This window comes from Pteronotus mesoamericanus, unplaced genomic scaffold, assembly GCF_021234165.1.
Source record: "Pteronotus mesoamericanus isolate MK-2021 breed Mesoamerican mustached bat unplaced genomic scaffold, CSHL_Meso_final contig_98, whole genome shotgun sequence".
NCBI lineage: Eukaryota > Metazoa > Chordata > Mammalia > Chiroptera > Mormoopidae > Pteronotus > Pteronotus mesoamericanus.
Genome location: NW_026555295.1, coordinates 1,782,263 through 1,806,269, shown reverse-complemented (window position 1 = coordinate 1,806,269; position 24,007 = coordinate 1,782,263). Strand labels below are relative to the sequence as shown.

The 24,007-nt window shown below is 58.6% G+C and overlaps 1 protein-coding gene across 1 annotated transcript; it reads left to right on the top strand.

The window, feature by feature from the left end:
• The first annotated feature begins 7,874 nt into the window (after positions 1-7,874).
• Positions 7,875-23,720, top strand: LOC129081393 (cytochrome P450 26B1). Its single transcript, XM_054586940.1, has 6 exons — positions 7,875-8,078; positions 11,531-11,755; positions 20,277-20,552; positions 20,829-20,984; positions 22,580-22,864; positions 23,266-23,720. The coding sequence occupies exons 1-6, from the start codon at positions 7,875-7,877 to the stop codon at positions 23,656-23,658; spliced, it is 1,539 nt and encodes a 512-aa protein (XP_054442915.1). The 3' UTR covers positions 23,659-23,720.
• Positions 23,721-24,007: the final 287 nt, after the last annotated feature.

Here is a 24,007-nt window from a genome sequence, read left to right as displayed (position 1 = left end):
AGTGGGGGTGTTCAGGTGGGCGCCACCCCGCCTCCCTGCTCGGCCTCACCTCCACCTTCTGAGAGAGTGAGCAGGAGCCACAGCCTCATGCGAGAGGAAATGACTGGGACTTAGGGGTGGGGACTTCTGCCAACTAGTTTCTCAGGTTAGCTCTTCCCTCTGTGCCCTCGGCAAGGCTGCTAGCCAGTCAGCTGGCCTGCTGCTGGGCGGCTTTCGAACAAAGCCAGCTGGAAACGGGAAGGCAGGGTAGGGGGCGGACTTGTCTCAAGCACTGCCTCCAAGCTCTGGATAAGGGGCTATTTTTCTTCCCAGGTTGTTCTTCTGCATTTGAAGCTGACAACTTGAGTTGTTGCCCTCCCCTGGGTCCCCTCAGAAATGAAGACCTTTGGGACAAGCAGTCCAATGCCTTTGTGTCCTGTGTCTCAGGCCCCAAACTGCCCTGAAAGTACATCCTTCTCCATTTAACAGACCTGGGAGCTCAAGTGCAGGACAGAACTTGGATTGGCAGGAAAAAGCCCAACCCATTCCTGTCCCATCCAGACCCCCAAGAAGAAGCTGGCTGCACAGGCCAAGAAGGGGGCACTGGACCACTGTGAGCACCTCTCTGAGCAGACTTCCGTGGCACGGGGGGCTGGGAGGGGAGTCCTGGGCGGAGAAAGCTGTGCCCCAGCTTGTCTGACTCAGCCCATGTGGAAATGAACAGTGTTCCTTTTAAAAGATCAACAATCTTACAATTTCTGGGATCCGTGGGATTTTTGCAGCTGAGGATGAGGGTGGGGGAAGCAGTTTTTAATACCAGACAACATGAAGGCAAATTCACTGAGAGCCACCCAACCGCATCCCCCCGCCTTTCATATCAGTGTTTTACCTTCGACAAAAGCTCTGGGTTCTCTGTCATGCCTTTCTTTTTTCTGCCTGGATCCCAATTGTCAAGCCTTCAAGAAAATGCACTTCAGTCCTTTGTCACTGAGTGTAATTTGATAAACTGAGCAGAAACACACTGCTCTCCCCATCCTTTCAAAAACTGTTACTGCCAGAGAAAGAGGATGAGGGAGAAAGATCTGAGGTCTTTGATCGGACGTTTAAACACGCGGGCATGCACACAGACATGCACGCTCTCACACAGACTCTCGTACACATACCAGGACATTGAGTTGCCTGGGATGGGAGGGGATCGAGTCCCAGATTCTTGTGAGTGGGGGCCTGGCCCTGGGGTCCCGGGGCGGATGCCCTCCCAGCTCCTAGCGACTCTCCTAGTTGCAGGCCTGGTTACAACCGCCCAGTGGGCGGTGCCAGGGCAGGTTTCAGGCTATAAAGGGCTCTTGGCTCCCAGGGCCTGAGGGAACGCCATCGCTGCAACAGTGTCCCTGCCAGCCACAGCCAGCTTGGGGCACTGCTGGTGTCCCATTGCCACCAGGCAAGCTACTCTTTTCCAGGCGGTGCTGATTTGGACACAGCTGTCAGCTGCGTTCCTGGTACCTACCCTGTTGGCTCTATCGGCAAGTCCTTTTTTGGGTTGCTTTCATCTGGGTTGGGTGTGGGGTGGGAAGAAACGGGCTGGGTATGGGGGCTTTTACTAGGGGGATGGGGTGTTTCTATTTATTTCAAAAAATTCCTGCTCAGGCAAGCCTCTGAGGCTGAGATTTCTGAAATGAGGTAGGGGTGAGGCTTGTTTCATATTCAGGCAAAGGAGAAAGAAGCAAAGTTCTTTCCTGAGGGCCCCCCTTCCCGGGCTACAGAGGGGTGGGTGAGGGGCTCTGCCCCAGCTGCTGGTCTCTGAGCGGCTGTGCTGGCCTCTGGCACTGCTAGGTAGAGACACTTGGACAATGTTATCTGCAAAAAAAAAAAAAAAAAAGTAAAATAAAATAATAAAATAAAATAAAATCCTAAAGAGCCAGTGATGAGAGGATACCTGGGGGTGCGGTGGGAGCAAGACACACTCAGGGAAGAAGAAGAAGAAGGAAACCTTGAAGAAATAAATAACTAGTACCGGAATCCAGCTTTGCTTCCACGGCATCCAGCGGGATGGCGGCTCCGAAGAGGTGGGTGGGCCGGGCGGGACTCTGGCAGGCAGTATTGTGAAGGGGCCAGCAAGTGCTCTAACCAACGGCCTCAGAGCCCCCGAGGCTGCAAGGAGGGAAAGCAGAGGAGAGTTTAGCCCCTAGGGACCCTGGAAAGGTGGCACCCATGGCACTGTGGTGATTTCCAAGCCAAGCGGGTTAAGTCCCCACCCCCAACCAGCCTGGATGGCAGGGGTTTCTTCCCCTCTCAGAACTGCCAGCACACAGTCAGGGAGCGTCCTCTAAACTGTCCTTGAGGATCGGGCACCAGAGGGGCACTGCCGGCCGGAAGAGTGTCCGCTCTGGAGGGAGGGCATAGAGTGAGAGAAGGTAGGCAAACAGGCCTCGAGATGAATACCTGGGGCCGCAAACGAGGATCCAGGGTGGAAGGGTCACCGCTCGTCTGCTGGAGTAACAGTTTGGCTCCAGTTCTGCAGAAGGGGTGGAGGGACATGTCTGAGCAGGAGCTGGGGTCCAGGGTGGACCCTCTCCTCCATAGCTCCTCAGATGGAACCGCATTGCTGCTTCCTACTGGACTTGGAATTTTTCAGGGAAGGGGTCCTGCCACTGTACTGAGAGTCCTTAGAATGAAATGGGGACCAGCCTGAGGCCCTGGGGGAGGCTGAGGAGGAGCTGAGAGCTGGTTTCCAAAGCTCCTTGGTGCCAGCAAGAGAGGATAGGGCTGAGCAGAGAAGACTCCCTAAAGTGAAATGCTGAGCTTTGTCTCTCAGGCTGGAACACCCCAGTCCCGGTCTGACGGGCGGTCAGGAGGGCCCTGTGCAGACTCTGTGGACCCCTGCGTGCCGGCCCTGCTCCCTGCTCACTGCCCCCGGCCTCTGCTTCCGGGCGCTAGCCAGCAGGATCAAGGGGCACCCCCACTGTAATCCTGGGCTTTTTTCCCCCTTTCCATTTGGCTCTGGTTGGAGGAAGAAGAGGTAGTTTTAGGGAAAAGAAAGTATAAAATTGTTTAAATTTAAAAAATTCTGGGCCCAAAGTATGCAAAACAGAGTATAAAATGGACAATTCCCTCTGTTGTCAGCTTGAATGGTCAGAAGCATGGACATTACACAAAGGGCAGCTGCCACGTGGGACGGGACCTCGTGTCTCATGCGGCTGCGTGCTTGCTCGGTGGGAGCAGGACCAGCACAGTACAATGGGGGTGTGGAAGGGGGACTCTGGGCCTCAGTTTTCTCGTCAGTACGAATAGTAGTGTGCAAATCTAATATCTAAAAATAGTGTCGCCACGGGGCTGTTATGGAGATGAAATAAAATACATTTGTGGGTTCCATAGGATTGCACACATGTAAGAAATCTGGAAGGTGCAATGTCCTCATTCTCCTGGGCATAGAAAGTCCAGGATATTCCTGGAGAGCTTCGTGCTTCGACGAGGAGTACGACTCTAGGCAGATTTGCCCCCATGGATGAGTGTTTTCTGAGCCCAGGAAGAGGGTGCAGGGGCTGTGCTTTGCCCATTGAAAGTATATTCCTAGAGGGCCTGAGGTCTTCTCCTCCATATTCTCCCAGCCCCTTCTGCTAAGCTTTGCAAGTTATCCGTCACAGACACGTGTAGAGCTGCCTTCGAACCAGCATCCCCACAACTGATTCGCCAGTCTGTTCTGACTGATTTCAAGGTGCCTGAAGGGCTATATGGATATGAGAGGCCAGCTGTGAGCCAAGGCTTCAGAGCGCTGCGGGCAGAGCTACAGCCCCGGAGTGTGCCCTTGGAAAGGGCTGTAGGCAGAGGGCGTCCAGGAGTTCCTGGGACATTCACTACAGGCGGCCTGGGGGGAGAGGGATGCTCACAGGGGAACAGGCAGAGCGATCTTAGGCCAGAGTGAGAAAAGTGTTCTGTCTTAGAGCCCACGCCTGCCCCCGGAGCCACCTTTGGGCCAGCCACACCCATGTGACCAAAGGTGAAGTTGGGTGATGCCAAATGGGACTGGAGGTCAGTCTGGGATCAGGGATAGGGTCAACCTGTGGCCAGGATTAAGGGTCAGTCTTGGAGTAGGCGCAGGGGTCTGTTTTAGGTCAGCATCATAGGTGAGACTAAGGACTAGATCGGGTCTCAGTCTGGTGCCAGGGTCAGAAGCCCATCAGAGGTAGATGAAAGAATGTTCTCTGATGGACTCTGACCAGTGAAGGTGGTTGCTGACCCTTTTGTGTCCTGGTTCCCTCCAAAGGACCACTTGCTCCCAGCCCAGCGTGCCTCCGCTCCTCAACGTGGCTTTCCCTCTCTTTTTTTCCTAAGCATTTTTTGGGACTTGAGTAGAGAGATGGTTCCAATTAGGAAATCCAGCAACTATTGCTGTGGGGCTGTGCTGTCCCTGTGGATGTTCCCCAGGACCCCACTTGGTGGCTGGGTAATAATGACTCAGAGTGAGTTCCCCGGGCTCCATTTCAACTCCCATTGCGCACCTGAGCAGTAGAGGATGAAAGGGCACAAAGCCATTCCCTGAATGCAGGGGAGGGGAGAGGAAGACAATGCATTCAGGGGGACTTCTGGGGCTGTGATCTCGAAGAGCATACATTTCTTGTGGACTCTGGAATTTGGTGGCTGGAAGGCAGGTATTACTTGAATTCGTTGGCAGTGATCCTTTTTTTGTTGTTTTTGGCAATGATTCTTTAAGAATATGTGCCTTCCTATGTGTGTGTGTGCCCAGCATTTGCCTGTGTGCCTATTTGCATCTCTGTAAGGCTGTGTGTCCATTCATTCAGAGACGAATGTCTCCACAGGTGGGTTCCCCAGGGTCATCTTGCCCATTTCACTACCTCAGGGCGTGTGTCACGTCTGAGGGGGCAGGGGAGGTCAGGCTGGATTCTTAGGCCTTTTCAAAACAACAGGGCCTCAGCAATCTCTCCCAGCCCCATCCTCACCCAGCTTCATCTCTACATGGGGGATGGGTGGCATTGGCCTCGACACTCCTTGGTGCGCAGTCCAGAGTTGCTGGCCCAGTAAAACTTACCTGTTGTGAGAGTGTGCCCCAGCTCTCCATTTCTGGGTCCACAGTGGTCTCTACAGGGACTTTGTGAGTGTCTGGGCCCCAAGCTTCCTGGGGCGGAGGTCTGAGCCCTTTGGGAGCCTTCAAGCAGGCCCTCTAGGGGGGAATCTCCCACTATGAAAGGAGATTGACGGAAGGGGGAGCAGGAATAGCTTCCCCCTGAATCTGTAGTACTATAACTGTCCACCAGGTGGGGTTCCAGGGCAGAGAGTGAGAATCGAGATGACCCAGCGCTAAAAGCCAGACACCAACTTTAAAAATCTGCGCCCGCCACATCAGCCTCGGAAGCGCTCACAGAGGGAGGGGCAGCACAGATGCTCGCACCTCTGACACTCACACACGTCCTCTGCCAGTGAACTCTAAAATACAACTCCTACTGGGGACAGGAGAGGTGTTCAAAGGGGAGGCTAGTTTCGTTTACGCACACACACCATCCTAAACTGAAGGTGGATAGCAAGTCATCTGCTCTGGGAGTGCAAAAGTGACAGTCAAGGGGGCTGAGGAAATAAGACGCACGGGAGAAGGCGAGCCAGGCACTAGCTAGACGATGGTGGAATTGGCACGCACAGCTCCATGTGTCACAGACACGCTGGAGGAGAGGCCAGATGACAGACGGATGCAAGGATGCACAGACATCCATACAGCAGAGAGCACACAAACCCTCAGACATACCACGCAGCTCCCCAGACGTTGAGCCGACTCAGGGACACACACGCGCGCACACAGGTGCGTCCCGGGGCCCGCACGCACACCTCGCACAGAGGCACGCGCGCTGGGCCCTCTGAGGCCAGCTAGGAGAAGGTGGCCGTGCTCACCCGGCATGTTTATTTACTCATTTCTATCAATGAACGTTTGTACCCGACTCCTCCCGCCTCCGGAGGCCGAGGCCACCGCATTTGTCCCTGGAGAGGGACACTCACCGGGACAAGAAACGGGGTTCCTCCGATGCTGTGGGGGGCAGAGGGAACTACAAAGTTAGGGGGTCTTGAGGTGTCCTAGAGGAGGAGCTGCAGCGTCAGCAGCCCGGGACGCGGAAGGGGAGAGGGGGATATAGGGGTCTTATAGAGTAAGAGACATAGGGGGAGCGTAAGGGGAGACCTTGCCATCTGAGGTTTAGGGGCATACGGAGTCGGGATGGAGGGTTTGGGAGTGGCAAATGGGAGGGCGAAGGGGTTCCTGGAGATAGGAGTCGGCGTGGTTCCGCAGGATAGGAGCTCGGGACCCTGAGCACAGGTTCAGGGGTTTCTGGAGCCCTTCACTCGAGGGGCGGTCCAGCCGAGTCTCAGCTGCTGGGGCGACGGCCCACGCGGGACTGCCCGGGGCGGGAGGAGGGGGCCGAGGACCCGGGAGGGAGGAAGGGAGGGAGGAAAGTAGCCTAGCAGCCAAGCGGGCACAGTGCGAGTGCGCACCGTGTGTGTGTGTGTGTGTGTGTGTGTGTGTGTGTGTGTGTGTGTGTCTCATCTCGTCCGTCTGTAGGTGCTGGGATCAGCGAGACGCCGGCGAGAAGGAAGAGGAGGCGAGAGGTGAACTGAGTTTGATCCTGCGGCGGCTACAAGTGGGTCCCGGGCGGGCGGCGGGCGCGGGCGGCGGGCGGCCGGGGCGGGGCGGGCGGCGGCGGGCGCTCACACGCTCGGGCCGCCGGCCTCTCACCACGCCTCCGGCTTTGTGAGCGCGCCGGGGAGGGGGGGTGGCTGGCGGAGCGCCCACGGCGCAGCCTCCCGCCTCTATATAAACACACGCATCGCCTGGCTTTGGACTCAAATTCACATTGAGAGAAGCTTTTAAAACCACCAGCCCTGAAATCCTGCCTCCTGCTTTTCCCCCTCTTTCATTCCTTTTGCCTTCCTTTTCTTTTTCCCCCCTTTCTTCCCCCAGCAGCAACTCCAGAGCCGAGAGCCTGCGTCCCGGGACGGACTGCCTTTTCTTAATTGATACAATAGCCCAGCTCGGGTTTTCACCTCCTCCCCCAACCCCACCCCGCCTCACCCCTCCCGCCCGCCGCCGCCGCCGCCGCCGCCGCCCCAGCGCTCGCCCGGGGCTCTGTCGCCGGCTGCGTCCCATCCCGGCCGCGGTCCGCCGGCTCCGCACTCGCGCTCCGGCCGCCGCGCCGCCTCGTCCGCTCTGCCCGCTTCGGGGGTGCAGCGGCCGCTCTGGGGCTAAAGCGCGCCGCCCGGGGCAGCCCAGGGACGCTGGGCTCGGGCCTCTCCACTCGCTTCGGCCGGGGAGTCTTCCCCCTCGCCCCCCAAGTTTCTGGGTTCGTTGGAATTTTTGGATTCAGGATCTTTCCCCCTTTTTTTCCACCTAGGAATTTGAGGGGGAAACTTTTGACCAATCGATTGCACTTTCTTTCCGCTACCTCTCTTTCCCCCTTCTTCTTCTTTTTTTTTTCTGAGCAGGGGAAGGGGCTTACAAGAGAGGCTCCCGCTGGACAAAGTTTTCCAAAGTTTTCCGAGTGTGATGGTTGCGGGGAGAGCTAATCCACCAGCTTGATTCACGGCTTCATCTCACCACCCCTCGAGCAGCCCCTAAGTCCGCTATAAGGGAACAAACAAACAAACAAACAAACAAAGTTACACTCCGAGTCGCCTCGTGTCTCCTCTCTCTCTTCTAGGCATTTTTTTTTCCTCCCGCTCTCCGCTCCCCTCGAAGCCTCCACTCCCCTTCCCTCGGCCCCCTTCCTCCTTTTCTGTTTCGGCTGGAGGTGCCAGGACCCCCGGCCACAGTCTCCCCTCCCCCGCCGCTCGCGTCCCTTGTCGTCCGGCCCTCCCCTCCCCCGCCGCGGCCGGCACAGCCAATCCCCCGAGCGGCCGCCAACATGCTCTTTGAGGGCTTGGAGCTGGTGTCGGCGCTGGCCACCCTCGCCGCGTGCCTGGTGTCGGTGACGCTGCTGCTGGCCGTGTCGCAGCAGTTGTGGCAGCTGCGCTGGGCTGCCACTCGCGACAAGAGCTGCAAGCTGCCCATCCCCAAGGGCTCCATGGGCTTCCCGCTCATCGGAGAGACCGGCCACTGGCTGCTACAGGTAAGGGCGCACTCGCTCCGCTGTTCTCCGGGGTCCGCTAGCGGCGAGCGCGGGGCAGAGGATGCCGCGGGCCGGCCAGGGGGCGCCGGGAGCCTGAAGGCACTGGTCCCCGCCCCGCCCCTTCCCTCCTATCTCCCTGCGCCTCCCGGGCTTCCCCTGTCCGCCGGCGGCGCGGTTCGGAGCCCACTGGCGCAGGGCGCGCAAGTTCTGGGGGCTGATCTGAGAGGTCCCCGGACCTAAGAGGGCTCTCAGGACAGACTCTGCGTCGCAGGCTCCTCGGCTGGGGTGTAGGGGGCGTCTGCCCCTTTGCCCTGCAGGCCCCAGTCGCCTTCGGCTTCCTGGGCTTTGGCGGTGTCACTTGGACCCGAAAATTGAGTCGGGAAGAGGAGGAGGGGGCCAGTGGCAGCCAAAACTGCCTGTTTAAGACCCGGGCTGTGTTCCCGCCGCATCGTCGGTGCGCCAGGTACAACTACCCTGGGCTACGGTCCGAGAAAGTGTGTGTGTTTTGTGGTGGGAGAGGAAGGAGGTAACCCAAGGAAAATGAGAAGCCCGAGACCCGAGGGTTCTCTGCTTTCGGGGAAAAGGGTCTATTTACTTATTGGGTGAGGACAGTGTAGCAGGGGAGAGAAAGTTGGGAGAGGTGTGTGTGAGTTCCAGAGAGTGCGTGTGTGTTTGTTGGTGGAAGCCGAACAACCCAACACTGCGGGCGACAATGGGGGTGGGCCTGTCGGAAACCGGACCCAGGTAGGTAATAGGAAGATTAACGTGGAATTAAACACGTCAAGTGCTAGACAATCGCTTTTGCAATTTAATACAGAGAAGGTTTTTCCTTGCGGGGGTGGAGGAAGGAGGGCACCTCTGAGTTGACCGTGAGAGGTGTGCTGTGTGCGCCTGTGCACGGGCGTGTGTCCGGCGGCTGCTGAGGAGGGTTAAGAGAACGGTGAACATCCCGAAACGGACAACGCCTGTAGGGAGAGGTGAGGCGGGAGGTGAACGCAGAGACTTGTGGATTTAGACGTGCGAAAGCTTGGCTTGAAATTAACAGACGCGTGCAATCCCCTCGCACACACTTACACCCCGCTGGGCGCCAAGTGTCATCGGATCCGAGGCGGGGAAGGGGACGCGAGGTTCCTCTGCCCCGCGGTCATCTCAAGTCCCGGAATCAGCCCATTTCTTCGGGGCTGGGGGTTCTTCGTGCAACGGGGTGGGGTTCACTTTAACCAATGGGACGACCCCCCAGTAAAGAAATCCCCAGAGCCTATCCGGTGCCACCACACTTAAAGGGTTAACTGCAGCGGTGGTCTAGACTTTTGGCCGAGAATTTAGGAAATAAAATAACTCACATGGGCACCGGCTCCTGCCTCGTTAGAGCCAATCTGCGGAATCCGCGGTCTGTCACCGCTCCCCTCCCCCGTTTCCTGACCTTTCTCTGCTCCCCCCCAAGTCCCCCTGACCTTTTCTCCGAATCCCACAAGAGCCCTTGGGGCTCAGCGTTCAACCAGCGCAGAAGATGAGGAGGAAGCAGGCCTACGCCTCTCCATCCATTTGCCCTTGGGGCCCTAGACTCCGAGGTGGGAGGGAATAGGGGGGTGGGGAGATGCTTGCAGCGGGGCGCTGAAGGGGTTAATGGGAGCCTTCTGAATCCAGCTTTATTTTTTCGGAGTCATTTATCAGATTTTACGGGGGACCTCCAAGGGCTCTCCGTTTCCACCGTGCGCCATCTAAACAGAGCCCAGGGCTAAAAATACAACATTTTTGTATAAATTGGACTCGCGGCCCGAGCGGCCGCCCCTATGAAAGTCCTCTTTGTGAAGACCGTGGAAACGGCGGACAAATAACTCTTTATTAATGCCACAAAAAACGCACTTTAATTATAGTTAGGCAGATCAGAGGCGGGGAGGGGGGGCGGGAGAGAGGCGGTGGCGACCTCGGAAAATTCACAGCCCAACTTTTGTGTCGAAAGAAAAGAAAAACAGAGAAAAAGAAGGAGAGGAGAGACGGAGAGTCAGACTGAGCAAGCGAGACGGGTATTGCAGACGGAGGGAGGGAACCCTGCTCCTCAACCCCCCCGCCCCGGGTTGTCGCACCTCCACCCTCTCCATGATTTCTCTTAAAGGGGTAGACGCCGTCTAGATCGGCGATAGGGTGGGGGTTGTTCTCCCCGACCCGCCAGCCTGGGAGTGGGGCGGTGTCCCCGCGGCCCAGCCCCCATCCTGGAGGCGCGGGCGCTCCAGGCTCGCTCCCTGTCGCGCGCCGGGCCGGAGGCGCATGTGGAAAAGTGATTAGTACTCCGGGTTCTGCAGAGTCACTTTTCGGCAGTGCTGGGGTATGTGCACATCTAGCTGGAGAATACTTCTCCGTGGAAGAAAGGAAAAAGAGGAGCGGGACTAACCCGGGTACAGGGGACGATGAGTTGTCCCTTCGGGGCTGCGTGACCCCGGAGGTCTGAAGCCCGCATTCTCACTTTTGTCGGCGTGTAGGCCGGACAGCCGGACAGGTGGCGCCCCTCCCCTTCACACCCATAGCTGCCTCGGCAGGAGAAGGGTTAATACGGGGTGGGGTAGCAAGCGCCTACGTCAAAGGTGAGCGGGACGCCCCTGCCCCCGCCTCTCGGAGGTCCCCTCGGTTTCCGGTACCCTGGAGGGGCCGGCCCAGCTAGCTCCTCCGAGCGCCTGGCCGGGGCCGGGGCCTAGCTCTCCGGGGCTAGCGCCGGCGCTGCGGCTGCCGGGGATCCAATTACCTGCGACGGCCGCCGGCTCGGCCCGGCCCCGCCCCGCCCCGCGGGAAGCGCCTTCCTTCGCTTTCCCGTTCCAAACTTAAGGGCGGCGACGAAGTCCTTCTCAGTTATTTCCAGGGCATTAGGAAAATCTCGGCTCTCAGATCGTGACTAGACCCTGCAGAACCCGCAGAGGGCCACCGGGTCCCTTTGCGGTCCACACTCGAGAACCGAGGAAACCCCCGCCCCCATCTTGCAGGGACTGCCTACGGGCGCGGATCACGCACCGCTATAAATACTCTTTGGCCTGCGGCCACCCCGAGGGTCTCGCCAGCCCGTGGCCAGGAGCCTGGAAATATTTATTCCGAAAGGCTCCGGAGCGCAAGGAGGAGGAGTTGGGGGGTGGCGGGGAGGGTGGCGGAAGCTCTAGCTTCGGGTCCTGCCGTCCGGGATACCTTTTCCCTCCTGCAAGTTGTAACTAAAAAACAGCCTCCCGCAGGGTGTCCCCGGGCCTCCCGCCTCCTTACATTAATTATCCTCTGGGCCCTACTTCTCAGTTCTTGTGCATGCTATGAAAAATAAAACCTACGTGCGTGTTTGTGTGTGGAGTGGGGGCTGGGGACTGGTGCCCCGGGTGGTGTCTTCCACCCCTCCTCCGCGGGCCCTCGAGGCCGGGCCTCCAGAAAGTCTCATCCGGAGATGTGCGCCCTGAGAGAGTTCTGTGTGGCTCCCGCAGGGTTCTGGCTTCCAGTCTTCGCGGAGGGAGAAGTACGGCAACGTGTTCAAGACGCACTTGCTGGGGCGGCCGCTGATCCGCGTGACAGGCGCGGAGAACGTCCGAAAGATCCTCATGGGTGAGCACCACCTCGTGAGCACCGAGTGGCCGCGCAGCACGCGCATGCTGCTGGGCCCAAACACAGTGGCCAACTCCATTGGCGACATCCACCGGAACAAGCGCAAGGTAAGAGCCCTGGGCCAAGAGCTCAGTAACCGTGGTCTGACCCTCTTCTTCTGTGCACTCCCCTGGGGCCGTCTCCACCCGAGTCCGTTCTCCCACACTTGCACACCATCCGGAAGGTTCCCTGCCTAGCTGCGATCTCGAATCCAGGGCCTGCGCTGGCCTCCTCCGGGTCGGCCCTCTTACTGTCCCATTGCTGGTCCAACGGGTGGCTGTTTGAGGGGTGGCTTGGACAGAGCATGAACATGAGGGCATTAGAGTCCTCTAACGCCTGTCCTCACCGTGCTCCCCATACTGGAAAAAGGGAGAACGGTGGCCGGCGCTCCCCTCTTTGCCATGTTCCCCGCCGGAATCCCGACCTATCAATCTAAAATCAAACCTGGCTTTCCTGCCACAGGTTGCTTTAACGGCGGCGCGGGCAAGTGTGGGGGGACTGGGGGGCACCTTGTGGGCAGCGGTTGCAGGGCCCTGCGCTAGAAGGGCGAAGTGAAATTTGGGCCGCTACGCGCGGGGGGTCTGGACGGTGGGGGAAGGGCGAGGGGTGAGAGCAGCCTTAGCGCGGCAGGGGATCAAAGCGCACCTACCCACTCCCATAAAGAGGAAGAGAAAGTGGGTGTTTATCCTGTGGATTTCCCGAGCGCCTGGAAGAGGCGAGAATGAGGAGAGCCAGCGCGCGCGGAGCGAGCCTCCCCGCCCCCTCCCCGGGCTGAGCCGCCGCCGCTGCAGCCGCCTGGACTCAGAGCGAGGGCGGCACGTGCTGTTTGAACTGCAGTAACCCGAAAGCTGAGCCGCGGGCGGGCGGGCGGGGAGCGGGCCTGCGGGTTTGAAGCGTCCAGAAGGGGGTGGGGGAGACTGCACGACCTCTCCTCCTATTTTTTTTCATTGGGTCAGGGGACTCGCTCAGGTTTGAAACCTGAAGGAAACCAAGAGGCAGCCTCTGATATCTGGGGAGAGTGGCAAAGCCCAGGAGAGGGGAGGGGGCCCCTGTGGACAGTCCCCTCTGCCAGAAGTGTCTGCACAAGAAGTGGTCTCTGGGAACGAAGGAATTCATTTTATAGTATTTGATGCCTGTGAAGAGTAGTTAGTTCTCCGTAGCAGACAAAAGGAGGAAAAACCTCATGGAGTGGACTGGTCTGCGCATACCCACAACATCCCTCCTCCCAATAAAACAGGTATTGAAGGACTGGAAAGGGAGTCCTAAAATTGTCTCCCTTATCTGCCTCACTGGAGGAGGAAGCAGCTAACAGGGCCTGGGGTCAGATTGAGGGGGCGGTGTTTTGGGAAGTGGCTGGGATGGAGCTTGTAGGCTCCATAATGGGAGCTTTTCGAATATCTTGGACAATTTTTTTTCTTAGCCTTTGTGACTCCACCAAAAGCTCATACCGAAAAATAAGGAGAAAGCCTGAGACTCAGAAACCCAGCTCCAAAGAATGTGATGGCTTCTTGTTTTATCTTTATAGAGGCTTCGACAAGAAAGTAATTATTTTCCCCTTCTCACAGAAAGGAACGCTGAGACTCAGAGAGGGTGAGACTCCAGATCAGGTGACAAAGCAAAGGCAGGTGGAGCCTTCTACATTCCTCCATGGGAGGAAATCTCTCTGGTCACCAAGCAGAGCACTACTCAGTCCTGCTCACCTGGAGCTGCCAGAAGCTGGAGGGTCAGGGTGCGAGGGGCTGCTGGGAGGAGCAAGAAGCCTTGGTCAAGAGCTGAGTGTGAGACCCTGGGATGCAGAGAGCTGGGTGAGGTAGTTGCCCTGTGGTTCCCCTCCCCCGCCCTCTGCCTGACTTGGCCTTGGGCCTCCAGGTGGGGAGGGCCTGCTTGAAAAGCCCCAAGGTTTTGGCCTACGTTGTTCATTTGGGAGGAGTGGAGGAGGAAGGAAATGACCTAGATGACCTATGTCAGAGGAATACACAGGGAAGGGGGAGGGATCGCTGGGGTGGGGGCGGAAACTGAGGACCCCAGTGAGGCAAAGATGGGGCACTCTTGCCCTCTAGCTCCCTGGACATGGGGAGCAGCCAGAATCCACTGACACAGGGTGAACTGCAGGGAATCAATACAGGGCCCTCCCTTGTGTGTACTAATTGTGTGCTTGGTATGTGACATGTGTAAAAGGGCCCTTCCTTCCAATCTCTCTAACTGGTTTTCCATGAACTTAATTAAGTTTACTGGACTAAATAGAAGTTCTTGGTTTAGGTACAAACATAAGAGCAGGAAATTTGCTCCTTGCCCTTAAGAAGTGGAGTTTAGCCAGAGGGATGAGAGAATACTCAGGGGCATATGTTGGTCCTGGAGTGAATGGCCAGTCTGCTGTACCCAATGCCCAGGAGACCCAATGTGCCTAGGGTGGGGGCCACTGGGTGCCACTCACACTGCCTTATCCAGCCCCCACTGCAGCCAGGGACGTGGCTGGAGAGTGGGCTGCCGGGCCAGGCCCAGGCCTGGTTAGGGTGCATGCACAGGAAGGGAGGCCCAGGTGTGCTGGGGCCCAGCTGGCAGGGGAACCAGGGACGTCACTGTTTCCACTGGGGCTGGTGACCCACCCCTTCTCTGGGAGGTCTGACCAGATGTCCCGGGAAGGGGCTTCTCACAGCCACCTCGGCACCCAGGTGTTTGCCGCGGCTGCCCTAGTTGTCTCGGGGCAAGAGGAGCGGCGTTGCCAGGAAGAAAGTGTGGGAAGTTTTGCCCAGTCTAAAGGAGTTCTCTCCGGAAGCCAGGCCTGGGTCTCCATAGCCACCACCAAAACTGTCCTGCTTCCCTTGTTACCCCTCTCCGACCTGGGCCACGCTGGTTGATGGAGAAGGACCCCCAACCCTTTTCTTTTACTGTGCAGAGAGGCTGGAGTATGTCCTGGAAGGGTATATGGAGTCTTGTAAGAGTGACTGAGGGGAGGATTGTCAGAGAGAGACATAGAGAAGAAGTTGGAGATACATCTTGGAGCCTCCATTGCCTGCCCCACATATCAGGATCAGACATTTCCTCTTTTCTTTCAGAGATTGGGCCGGGTCTCTTTGTACCAACAGACCAGAAGCTTCAGGGCACCCCAGACAGTAGCCTCCCCAGAACCTGGAGAGTTCTCGGCCTGGGTCCCATGGACTGGGGAGACCCGAGAGTAGTCCCCTGCCCCTCTGACCCAGATCCCTGGCTACAAGGACTTCTGTGACCAAGGCTGAGGTGGAGCAAGAGCTCCCCAGGCTTTGGAGGCAGGGTTTGGGAGACCCGCCAACCACCTCTCACTGACCTGGCCGTTGGGCCCCATCCTGGGTCGGGGTGGAGCGTAGGCTCAGGATCACTGCACTCCCCTCAGAAACCCTGTGCGTCCTGGGTTTATGTTGGGGCAGAGAGGCCAGGAGGTACCTCAGCAGGCAGCCAGAGCCAGGAGGGCCCGTGGCAGCGGATCCCGGGAGGCCAGCCAGGATTATCTCTAGGTGGCCTTTGGACTGGCGCATAGCCCCTGGTTTCGGTCATGCCCAACCAGGCTCAGCTCAGGGCAGAAGTCCCCACCTGCATTGAGTGGGAAGGCTGGTGACATGGCAGCCCTGCTACTGGGGGGGGCCGGCCCTGGCACAGGCCTTTGTTCCATCAGCTGAAGTCCTTCACCCAAAAGTTACTGTAGCACCAGCCGGTGGGCACTGGGGCCACTGAGGGGGCAGGTGGCAGGAGCGGATGTCTCTGAAGGTCAGTGGGGGAGGGAACCCACAGCCAGCCACCAGGGCGCCTGGGATGGGTGCCTCCCCCTGCACGCCCTTGTGCCAAACAGTGGGAGGGAGTGTTGGCTGGGAAGGGGGCCACCCGCTCCCTTTCCCTCCTTCCCTTGTCCTTCCCCCAGTGTGGGGAGGGGTCTGAGCCTGTGATGCTGATGTGTTTGCTCACTCCCAGCCTTGGGAGACAGTTGTGGCCTTGGTGGGGGTGGGGGTGGGGTGGTGATTGGCTGGCATCTGCTTTGGCCCGGAGCCCCTTATGCCACTGATGTATCCATTCCAGGTTCCCCAGGCAGAAGGGCAGGGCTTGGGGATGTGTCTCCTGGGGCTGAGAAGTGCTGAAAGCACAACACAGTAGCCAGAACAGCTGGCCTTGCCCTTAGAGGAGAGGGTCCCCCTCAAGGCTCTTAGATAAATTCAGCCCCCAGAGTGGGTAGAGGGCCGCTGGACTGGGCTAGGAGTGGTGGGAGGCTGGGGGCGAGGGGGGGGCGGCGTTCCGGGACCCTGGTGGGTGTGGCCAGTCGCGCCCTCCACCATGACCTTAGGAGGCCCTCTCACTCTGGTCTTCCGCTTTCTCAGGGGGTTTTACTATGCCTGCAAGAGGGATGAATGGGTGGACCTTTTCAGATTCTGTGGCTCTGCCAAGGACTGCCCTCCTCTCCTGCCCTGGGTGCTTTTGTTGTATGTGAAAGATTAGGGAAGGTGATTAGCACTGGAGGCAAATGGGGGACAGGTACTCTGTTTCTACAGATGCTGGGATGGGAACCCAGAGGGGCACACACAGGCTGGGAGGTCTGGGCCGGCCCCTCCCGACCAGGGGGCTGAGTAGGGACTGGCTCAGGAGGCAGCCAGGGTGAAGGTGAGGCCCATTGGAAATGCCAGACAGCTGGGAAGATGACGTCTCTCTTGTCCTCCCTCTTACTTGAGCATAAAGTACACACCTTGGCGTCACCCCTGCGCTGTGCGGACAGCTGCCTTGGTGGCTGCCTGCCCTCTGTTATTCTTTCCACTCCGCAGGCCACGGCTCCGGTGGCTTGGCGGGGTGGCCTGCCTGGGCCCCCACCCTCCTGGGCAGCTGCTTCCATTCCTCCCAGTCTGAGTCACTGGCCCAGGGAGTGGGTTCCCTCTCTGGCTCTTTCAGCTCCTGAGGCTGCCCAGTCATCTCATCTGTCTGTCCATCCAGAGTGGCCAGCAGAGAAGGGGGAGGCCATCTGGTGGGGCAGATCAGCATGCAGGATCATGGGGGTTCAACGAATGACTCCCCTCCCAGGGCCACTGGGTGAGAGGCAGGAGGTTGGGGGGAGGGGTGGGAGGATTTGCAAAAACAATTATAGGGAACTTGAGCCTTGACAAATCCCTTGGTGGTCCTCCCTCCCTCCCCATCCCACCTCATTGTGGAATCTTCTTCCATTCAGGGGAGAGAGATATGGGCTCTTGAGCCAGTAGTGTCCTGGGTAAAACCCACACAGGTATGGGGAGGCTTTCTTTGCACATCCTACAGGCGGGAGCCTAAGCTGCCCCAGCCTGTGTCTGGGAGTCCCCTGGTCTCCCAGATCCTCTGCTCTCATTCTCCCCAGCACTAACCCTGGTGCAAAGTCCATACCTGCTGCTCCCTCTGTGGGGCTTTTCCTGGTCCAGGGCTGGTGTCCGATGACCTTTGTCCAGCATTCTCGTCTCACTTTTGGGAATTCCAAGGGATGTCCCAGAGGGGAACTAAAGCAGCCCTAGCTCCTGTTACTCTTGTGGTCAGAGAAGGCGGCTCTGGGGCACCGGAACCTTTCCCCTCTCCACACCGAGTGGCTCCACTGGGCACCTTCCCACGTGCCCGAATCCTGACCCCGCCCGCCCCATCGCAGCCTCCCTCTGCCCCGGCCAGCACCTCCGCCTCCTCCTGGCCTCTGTGGTGGGCGGTGGTTTCTAGGCTGCCCCTGCTTTGGGAAGTGCCCAAGTTGTTAGCCCTGGGCACAGGCCCAAGGATGAAGGCCTAGAGTTTTCCCGGCGCCTGGGAGGCCCCGTGCTTAGGCTCTCTCCTGGGCCAGAGGCAGGGCATGGACTTGGCGACTTCTGAGCAAAGCCCCTTGGTCCCCAGGTCCCAAAATGTGCCTTTATTTGGCTTCTCATTTGGGTAGTTTCTCTACCTCAGGGGGACTCTGAGGAGGATCATGAGACATCCAGGTTAAAAAAGACTCCAGAGAACATCCAGTCAGATTTCTTGATAAGGTTTAAGATAAGACCCTTGCTCCTGGCTGCAATTGTTTTCAGAAGCCCCAGTCCGGGCAGGGGGGGGGGGGGGGGGGGCGGAGGCGGGTGCCAGCAGGTACAAGGTGTTGGTGGGCTTTCTGGGCACATTGCAGCTCCTGATCTTGCTCAGGACCCCTTCCCATCTAGAGGTGAGGCGTGGACCCCCTGCCCTTGGAGTCCCTCTGCTCAGCCCCAGGTCTCCTTGCATCCTCCCTGCCCTCCTTGGCCCTTGGCGCGAGGGCTTTAGAAGGAGCTATTCAGGTGGCTATCACTAGAGGGCGCAGGGAATGTAACCTTTGGGGCAGGGAGGGCAGGGCTGGGCTTGTCCATTCTGGCCACTCCTGGGATTGCCCTGGGGGCCCTGAGAGCGCCCCTGTTGGTCACCCGGAGATGGCCCCTCCTGGGCCACTATGGCCCATGTAGGGTGTGTGAGTGGGGGCCTGGCACGCACTTACCAGGGGACTTGTGCAGTGCCAGACTCTAGGTTTCTTTAAGGGGATAGCATCTATTTAGGGACATAGGGATACTGTCATTTATGTGCTGTGTCCATTGAAAGGAAAAGGCGGTCACCTGGCTCAGCCTCAGCATTTCATAGATGAGGAAACAGGCTGAAGGGCGACTTGGCCATGATCGCACTGGGATTAAAATTCATGTCTCTGGGCTCGCAGCCCCCCTTTCCCCGCCACCCCACTGCATCTTCAAGCCCAGCCGGCTTTGACTTTGGCTGCTTCTGGTCAGTGCGGCCTTCTGCCCTGTTGCCCCTCTACATGCCCACCGTTGGGCCCAGGTCTCCCTCGTGCTGGGGGCCCTGGCTCGCCCCTGCCTTCATCCCCTGCAGGACAGCACCCTTCAGTCTGCCCTGGGCTGGCTGACTCTGGGCCAGGTGTGGCCTTCCCGTCCCTGCTCGTCCCACCTCCAGCCTTCCCCCGAGGCCTGGTCACCACAGTTATCTTTCTGCTTCCCTGACAAGCCTGCTCGGCTCCCACGTGCCACATTCCGCTCACTCTGTGGCTCTTACTGCTCCGTAAGGCCGCCTAGTTAGCCGGCGTTGGGTTCTGGGGACAGGGCTCCCACTCCTACCCCATGAGAGTTTTTGACCAAGAGCTAAAACTGGAATCCTAAGGACACCAGGGCGGAGGGCTGGGACAGAGAACCCTGCCTTTATTCATCACCCTGTGAAGGGAGGTGGCAGCTGAAGTCCCCCCTGGAAATTCTCTGGACCCAAAAGTGTGCAAGGTGTGAGTGACCAGTCTAGGCCCAGGCTGTCCTTGGCCACCTCCCATCGTCCTTCTACCTTTCAGCGGTCCCTTAGTAGCAGGAGCAGCCCCAAACAGTGCAGCTTCTTTGCCCCTCACCGGCGGCCTCCTTCCCTCCCTCCCTCCCTCTGCCCACCGGGAATTTCGGAATGAAAGTGCTATTGTGAATGCCTGGCTGGGCCACTGAAGGGCCAGCACTGTTATTTCTGCAAACCAGCCCTCCCATTAGCCATGCAGGGCCGAGGCCAGGAAAATGTTACCTTTTCCTCCTTGAGCTGACTGCAGGGGAAATTCTCACATTTACAGTTTGTGCGGTGGTTGTGTTTGGGGGGCAGGAGGGGAGGGCGGGCGCGTGTGTGTGGTTTGCATGCAGCAGGGTGGAGGGGCTGGAGGAATATTTGTCTCCTTCCCCTGCGCTGCCCCTCCCCCTCCCTTTCCAGGACCTTCCCCTGGGTGCTGGTGGGAGGGCACCCCCTTTCTGCTCCAGACTTTGGAGGTGGGGGCATATGGACGTTCTTGGTTACAAGTGAGACCCACAGGCCATCAGTAAATAAACTAACATCCTCCCCTTCCTCTGCACTAGGGCAGCCGCGTGGGGCGCAGGGGCATCTGGGTGAGGGGGGCCGGGGGGGTTGCTGAGGAGTCAGGAGGACTGAAAGCAGGGGTGTGGGCAACAGGGACTCATTGGCTACTTAAAATGGACCGGGAAGATGCAAGGAATTCAAAAGACTTCTGTTTGCCTGTGTGATCTTTTGGGGAGGGAAGCCTTGTCCCCATCCTCCTGCCTGCAGACCCGGCCACACTAAAGACATTTTGATGGCACAGCTGTTAACGAACTCCCTAGGATCTTCACCTATTAGGTGGTTCTCAGGGAGTGAGAGCACATTTGAGTCTCAGGAAGTCCTACTTGCGGTCTAGCCTCAGACTCTCTGTTCTCCCATCAGTGGAGTAGAAGAGCCAGCTACTGCTTCTCTCCTTTTCTGTGTCCAGTCTGCTCACCTTTGCTCTGCTCCTCCCGGGCCCTTCTGCCCTGTGGCCTGGAAACTCGGAAATGGGCCACTGTAATGAAGGGCTGCCTCCCCTCCAGCCCTGCCCAGCCCTCTCTGTGATGTCTTCATGGCTCGTAAGGACAGCCACATCACCCACAGACCTGTTGGCAGCTGGGCTGCTCAGCCCCAGGGCTTCGTTATTCTTTGGAGCACAGGCTTTTCTGGGGATCAAGACAGAAGGTGATACACAGTCATGGGACTTGCGCTTCAGCCAGGCCCCTGGGAGCCTTGTGGGCAGCCTGAGCCCATCTGACCGGCTCGCTCCCCTCTGCCCTGCAGGTGTTCTCCAAGATCTTCAGCCACGAGGCTCTGGAGAGCTACCTGCCCAAGATCCAGCTGGTGATCCAGGACACGCTGCGCGCCTGGAGCAGCCGCCCTGAGGCCATCAATGTGTATCAGGAGGCACAGAAGCTCACCTTCCGCATGGCCATCCGCGTACTCCTGGGCTTCAGCATCCCTGAAGAGGACCTCGGGCACCTCTTCGAGGTCTACCAGCAGTTTGTGGAGAATGTGTTCTCCCTGCCTGTTGACTTGCCCTTTAGTGGCTACCGGCGGGTGAGTACCCAGGACCTGAGAGGAGAGGAGGTGGCATTCATGAACCCATCCTGAGGGAGGGGGTGGCTGACCACTAAGACAGTCACCACACAGCGGGAGTGTCACTGAGAGGACAGAGTGGGGCCTTCATCCAGTGGTGTCTGTGGCTGAGAGGGGAAACTCTCATAGGAATGCCCTACCCCATTCCACCTTGGGAGGCGGTCCCTGGTGGCCCCGGCCTTCCCCTTGGGTTGCCCACCCCTTTGGGTGACAGGATGGTCTCTATTTCCCCTCCAGGGCATTCAGGCACGACAGACCCTGCAGAAGGGCCTGGAAAAGGCGATCCGGGAGAAGCTGCAGTGCACGCAGGGCAAGGACTACTCGGATGCTTTGGACATCCTCATTGAGAGCAGCAAGGAGCACGGGAAGGAGATGACCATGCAGGAGCTGAAGGTGCGGCCTCCAGGCAGGCGGCGCGAGTGCCTCATCCTCCACACGGGGCTGCCCCGGGGGGATGGCGCCAGCCCCTTCTACCCGGTCTGGTCCCATGGCACCGGGACTGCTCCTGAGCAGCTGCTGTGGCTATCGCTGCACTGGGCTGGGGGCTAAACGAGAAGACCATGTCACTCCCTGCTGTGTACGTGGTCTGGTGGGAGGGTGAGAAGCACCCATAATGGGTGGGGCTGCCCCCCCTCCCCACAACTTGCTGTGCACCCAGTCCTGGTGACAAATGAGTCCCTATGATACTGGGCCCCACCCACGGTCCTCTCTACCACTTTGGAAAAGATGTGAAAAATTGGCCGTTACCAACCTCTGAATGGACTAAGCATCAGTGGCGTTTGTTGTCCCCTCTTGCCTTCCCCTAATCTTTATGATTTCAATGCATTTTAATGATCTTAATAGCCCCAGAAGGTGACCTAGGGGAACTCAGACCCGGAAGGGGAAGCCACCTGTTTGAGGGCAGCCAGTCCTTGGAGAAGAGCTGGGGAGACTTAGACCTAACTCAGGTCTCCTCCCTGGGTCTCCAGCCTTTCCAAGTTGGTGGCATTTGACACCCTCCCAGGCTGCCTGGCCCTGATGACGCCCATTTGGGCTGCAGGCACCAAGACTGTCCCCACCCGGCTCCAGGAAGGGCTTCCTGCCACCCTTTTTTAGGGCGGGTGTTCCACCTGAAAAGAGGGCACCCTTTTCATGGAACCCATGATTGAGTTCATCCTGGTTTAGACTCTGCCCCCCACACACTTGCCGGGTGCCTGTGAGGACTGGCGGTGGCAGACTTCCCACCCTCCATCTTTGCTACCCCCTCCTCTAGCTTCAGTTTTGTTTTGTTTTGTTTTGGTTTTTCCTGGTGAGCCAAGAAGGAGGCCAAATGACTGCCATTTCACGGGAAGTTTTTGACTCATAGGTGGTGCCATGGCAAGTAAGGGACCCGGGTCTCTTCACTCCTCCCTGGGCCTGGTGTCCACGTTTGTAAAATGAGGGGCTTGAAACAAGATGATCTGCTGAGGCCTTTCCAGGGGGCACCCATGGCCCAGGTGTCTTGCTCCCCAGGGTATCCTGGAGAGTCCCTTCATGCTTCTCACCGCAGTCCCATCCCAGGTTCTTGTGGGTGTGACCCCAGGCTGCCTCCCGAACCCTGATATCCTTCTGGGGAGGAGAAGACCCCGCTCACATGCATAGTGCCTGGCTCCTTGGGTTTTTTTCTTCTTTTTTTCCTGTGAGCTGCCTGCACTGATTAAGCTGCTGGGACTCACTGCTCCAGAATCCAGCTGTGAGTGAGAAATGGCCCAGCCCCAGGGGACTTGCAGGCTAGTGCCATTGCCCTTGCTTGCGGCAGTTGTATCTGTTGCCAAATCAGGGCAGTGACCCTCTGACCTGTGTCCATTGTGGCCCAAATGCCGCAGCAACAAGAGGCTCAGAGGAAGCAGGCGAGACCCGGCTGGAGGACCCTGGGGCCACGGGGGACCCCCGGCGGAGTGAGGTTGCCCCCAGGCTGGGCCTGCCTGTGGAGTTGATCCGTAACAGTGCCTGTCCTCTCTGTGCTGCAGGACGGGACGCTGGAGCTGATCTTTGCCGCCTATGCCACCACTGCCAGCGCCAGCACGTCGCTCATCATGCAGCTGCTGAAGCACCCGGCCGTGCTGGAGAAGCTCCGGGAGGAGCTGCGGGCCCACGGCATCCTGCACAGCGGCGGCTGCCCCTGCGAGGGCGCGCTGCGTCTCGACACCCTCAGCGGCCTGCACTACCTGGACTGCGTCATCAAGGAGGTCATGCGCCTTTTCACGCCCATTTCTGGCGGCTACCGCACCGTGCTGCAGACCTTCGAGCTTGACGTGAGGCTGGGACCTCGGGGCTGGGCCTCAGGGGGCCCGCGGGAGCACCAGCTGGGGTGTGGGGGGCTGCTGATGGGAAGCACCAGGATTCCCCCTGCAGGGTATGTCTGATGGGGAGACACACCTTTTTTTCAGGGAGATTTCAGTCTGGTGGGAAAGGCCCAGTCCCAAATGCCGAGTAAGAGGAAGCCAGCCTGAGTGTCACATATGAAGTTGCATGTGGACATTCTATAAAATAAGAGACTGGGCTAACATGTTAAGGGCTGGTGGCCAGGCCTGGGGGACCACGGCAGGGTGTCTCCAGGAACATCGGGGTTGGGGGCTGGCAGGCAGGAAGTCCTGGGCCTTCTCAGATGTCCTCTGGCCCTCACTACCCCACCTTCCCCCAATCTTGTCTCCAGGGTTTCCAGATCCCCAAAGGATGGAGTGTCATGTACAGCATCCGGGATACTCATGACACAGCACCTGTGTTCAAAGACGTGAACGTATTTGACCCCGACCGTTTCGGTCAGGCCCGGAGCGAAGACAAGGACGGCCGATTCCATTACCTTCCTTTCGGCGGTGGTGTCCGGACCTGCCTGGGCAAGCACCTGGCCAAGCTGTTCCTGAAGGTGCTGGCAGTGGAGCTGGCTAGCACGAGCCGCTTTGAGCTGGCCACCCGGACCTTTCCCCGCATCACCTTGGTCCCTGTCCTGCACCCCGTGGACGGCCTCAGTGTCAAGTTCTTTGGCCTGGACTCCAACCAGAACAAGATCCTGCCAGAGACGGAGGCCATGCTGAGTGCCACAGTCTAACATGGCCTGGCCCACGCCCCCACCTCAGCCCAGCCAGGCCCTGGGGTGGGAGGCAGCGGAAGGGTAGAAACCTGTGTGTGGGAGGGGGCCGGAACCTGGGGAAGAGGAAGCAGCCCCGTACCTTGCCCTCCCATTTTTCCTTCCCTGGCAAACCCTCCCCAAAGCCAAAAGGGCCTCCATTCTTCCGGGAGACTGACGGGGCCCTTCTCCTGGCTCCTGCTTCTCCCAGTCTCTCTCCAGTCTCCACCAGCTTAGCTCCTGGACAGGGCATGGCCAGGGGCTCTGCATGCCCATTACAGTGTTAAATGTCAGTCAGCTCGTGCTGCAGCATTTGCTTCGGATGTTCCCA

Coding starts and splice junctions, on each gene's coding strand:
- LOC129081393 (XM_054586940.1), top strand. CDS start 7,875: ATGCTCTTTGAGGGCTTGGAGCTGGTGTCGGCGCTGGCCACCCTCGCC. Junction 20,985..22,579: donor TGACCATGCAGGAGCTGAAG/GTGCGGCCTCCA, acceptor TCTGTGCTGCAG/GACGGGACGCTGGAGCTGAT. Junction 22,865..23,265: donor TGCAGACCTTCGAGCTTGAC/GTGAGGCTGGGA, acceptor TCTTGTCTCCAG/GGTTTCCAGATCCCCAAAGG.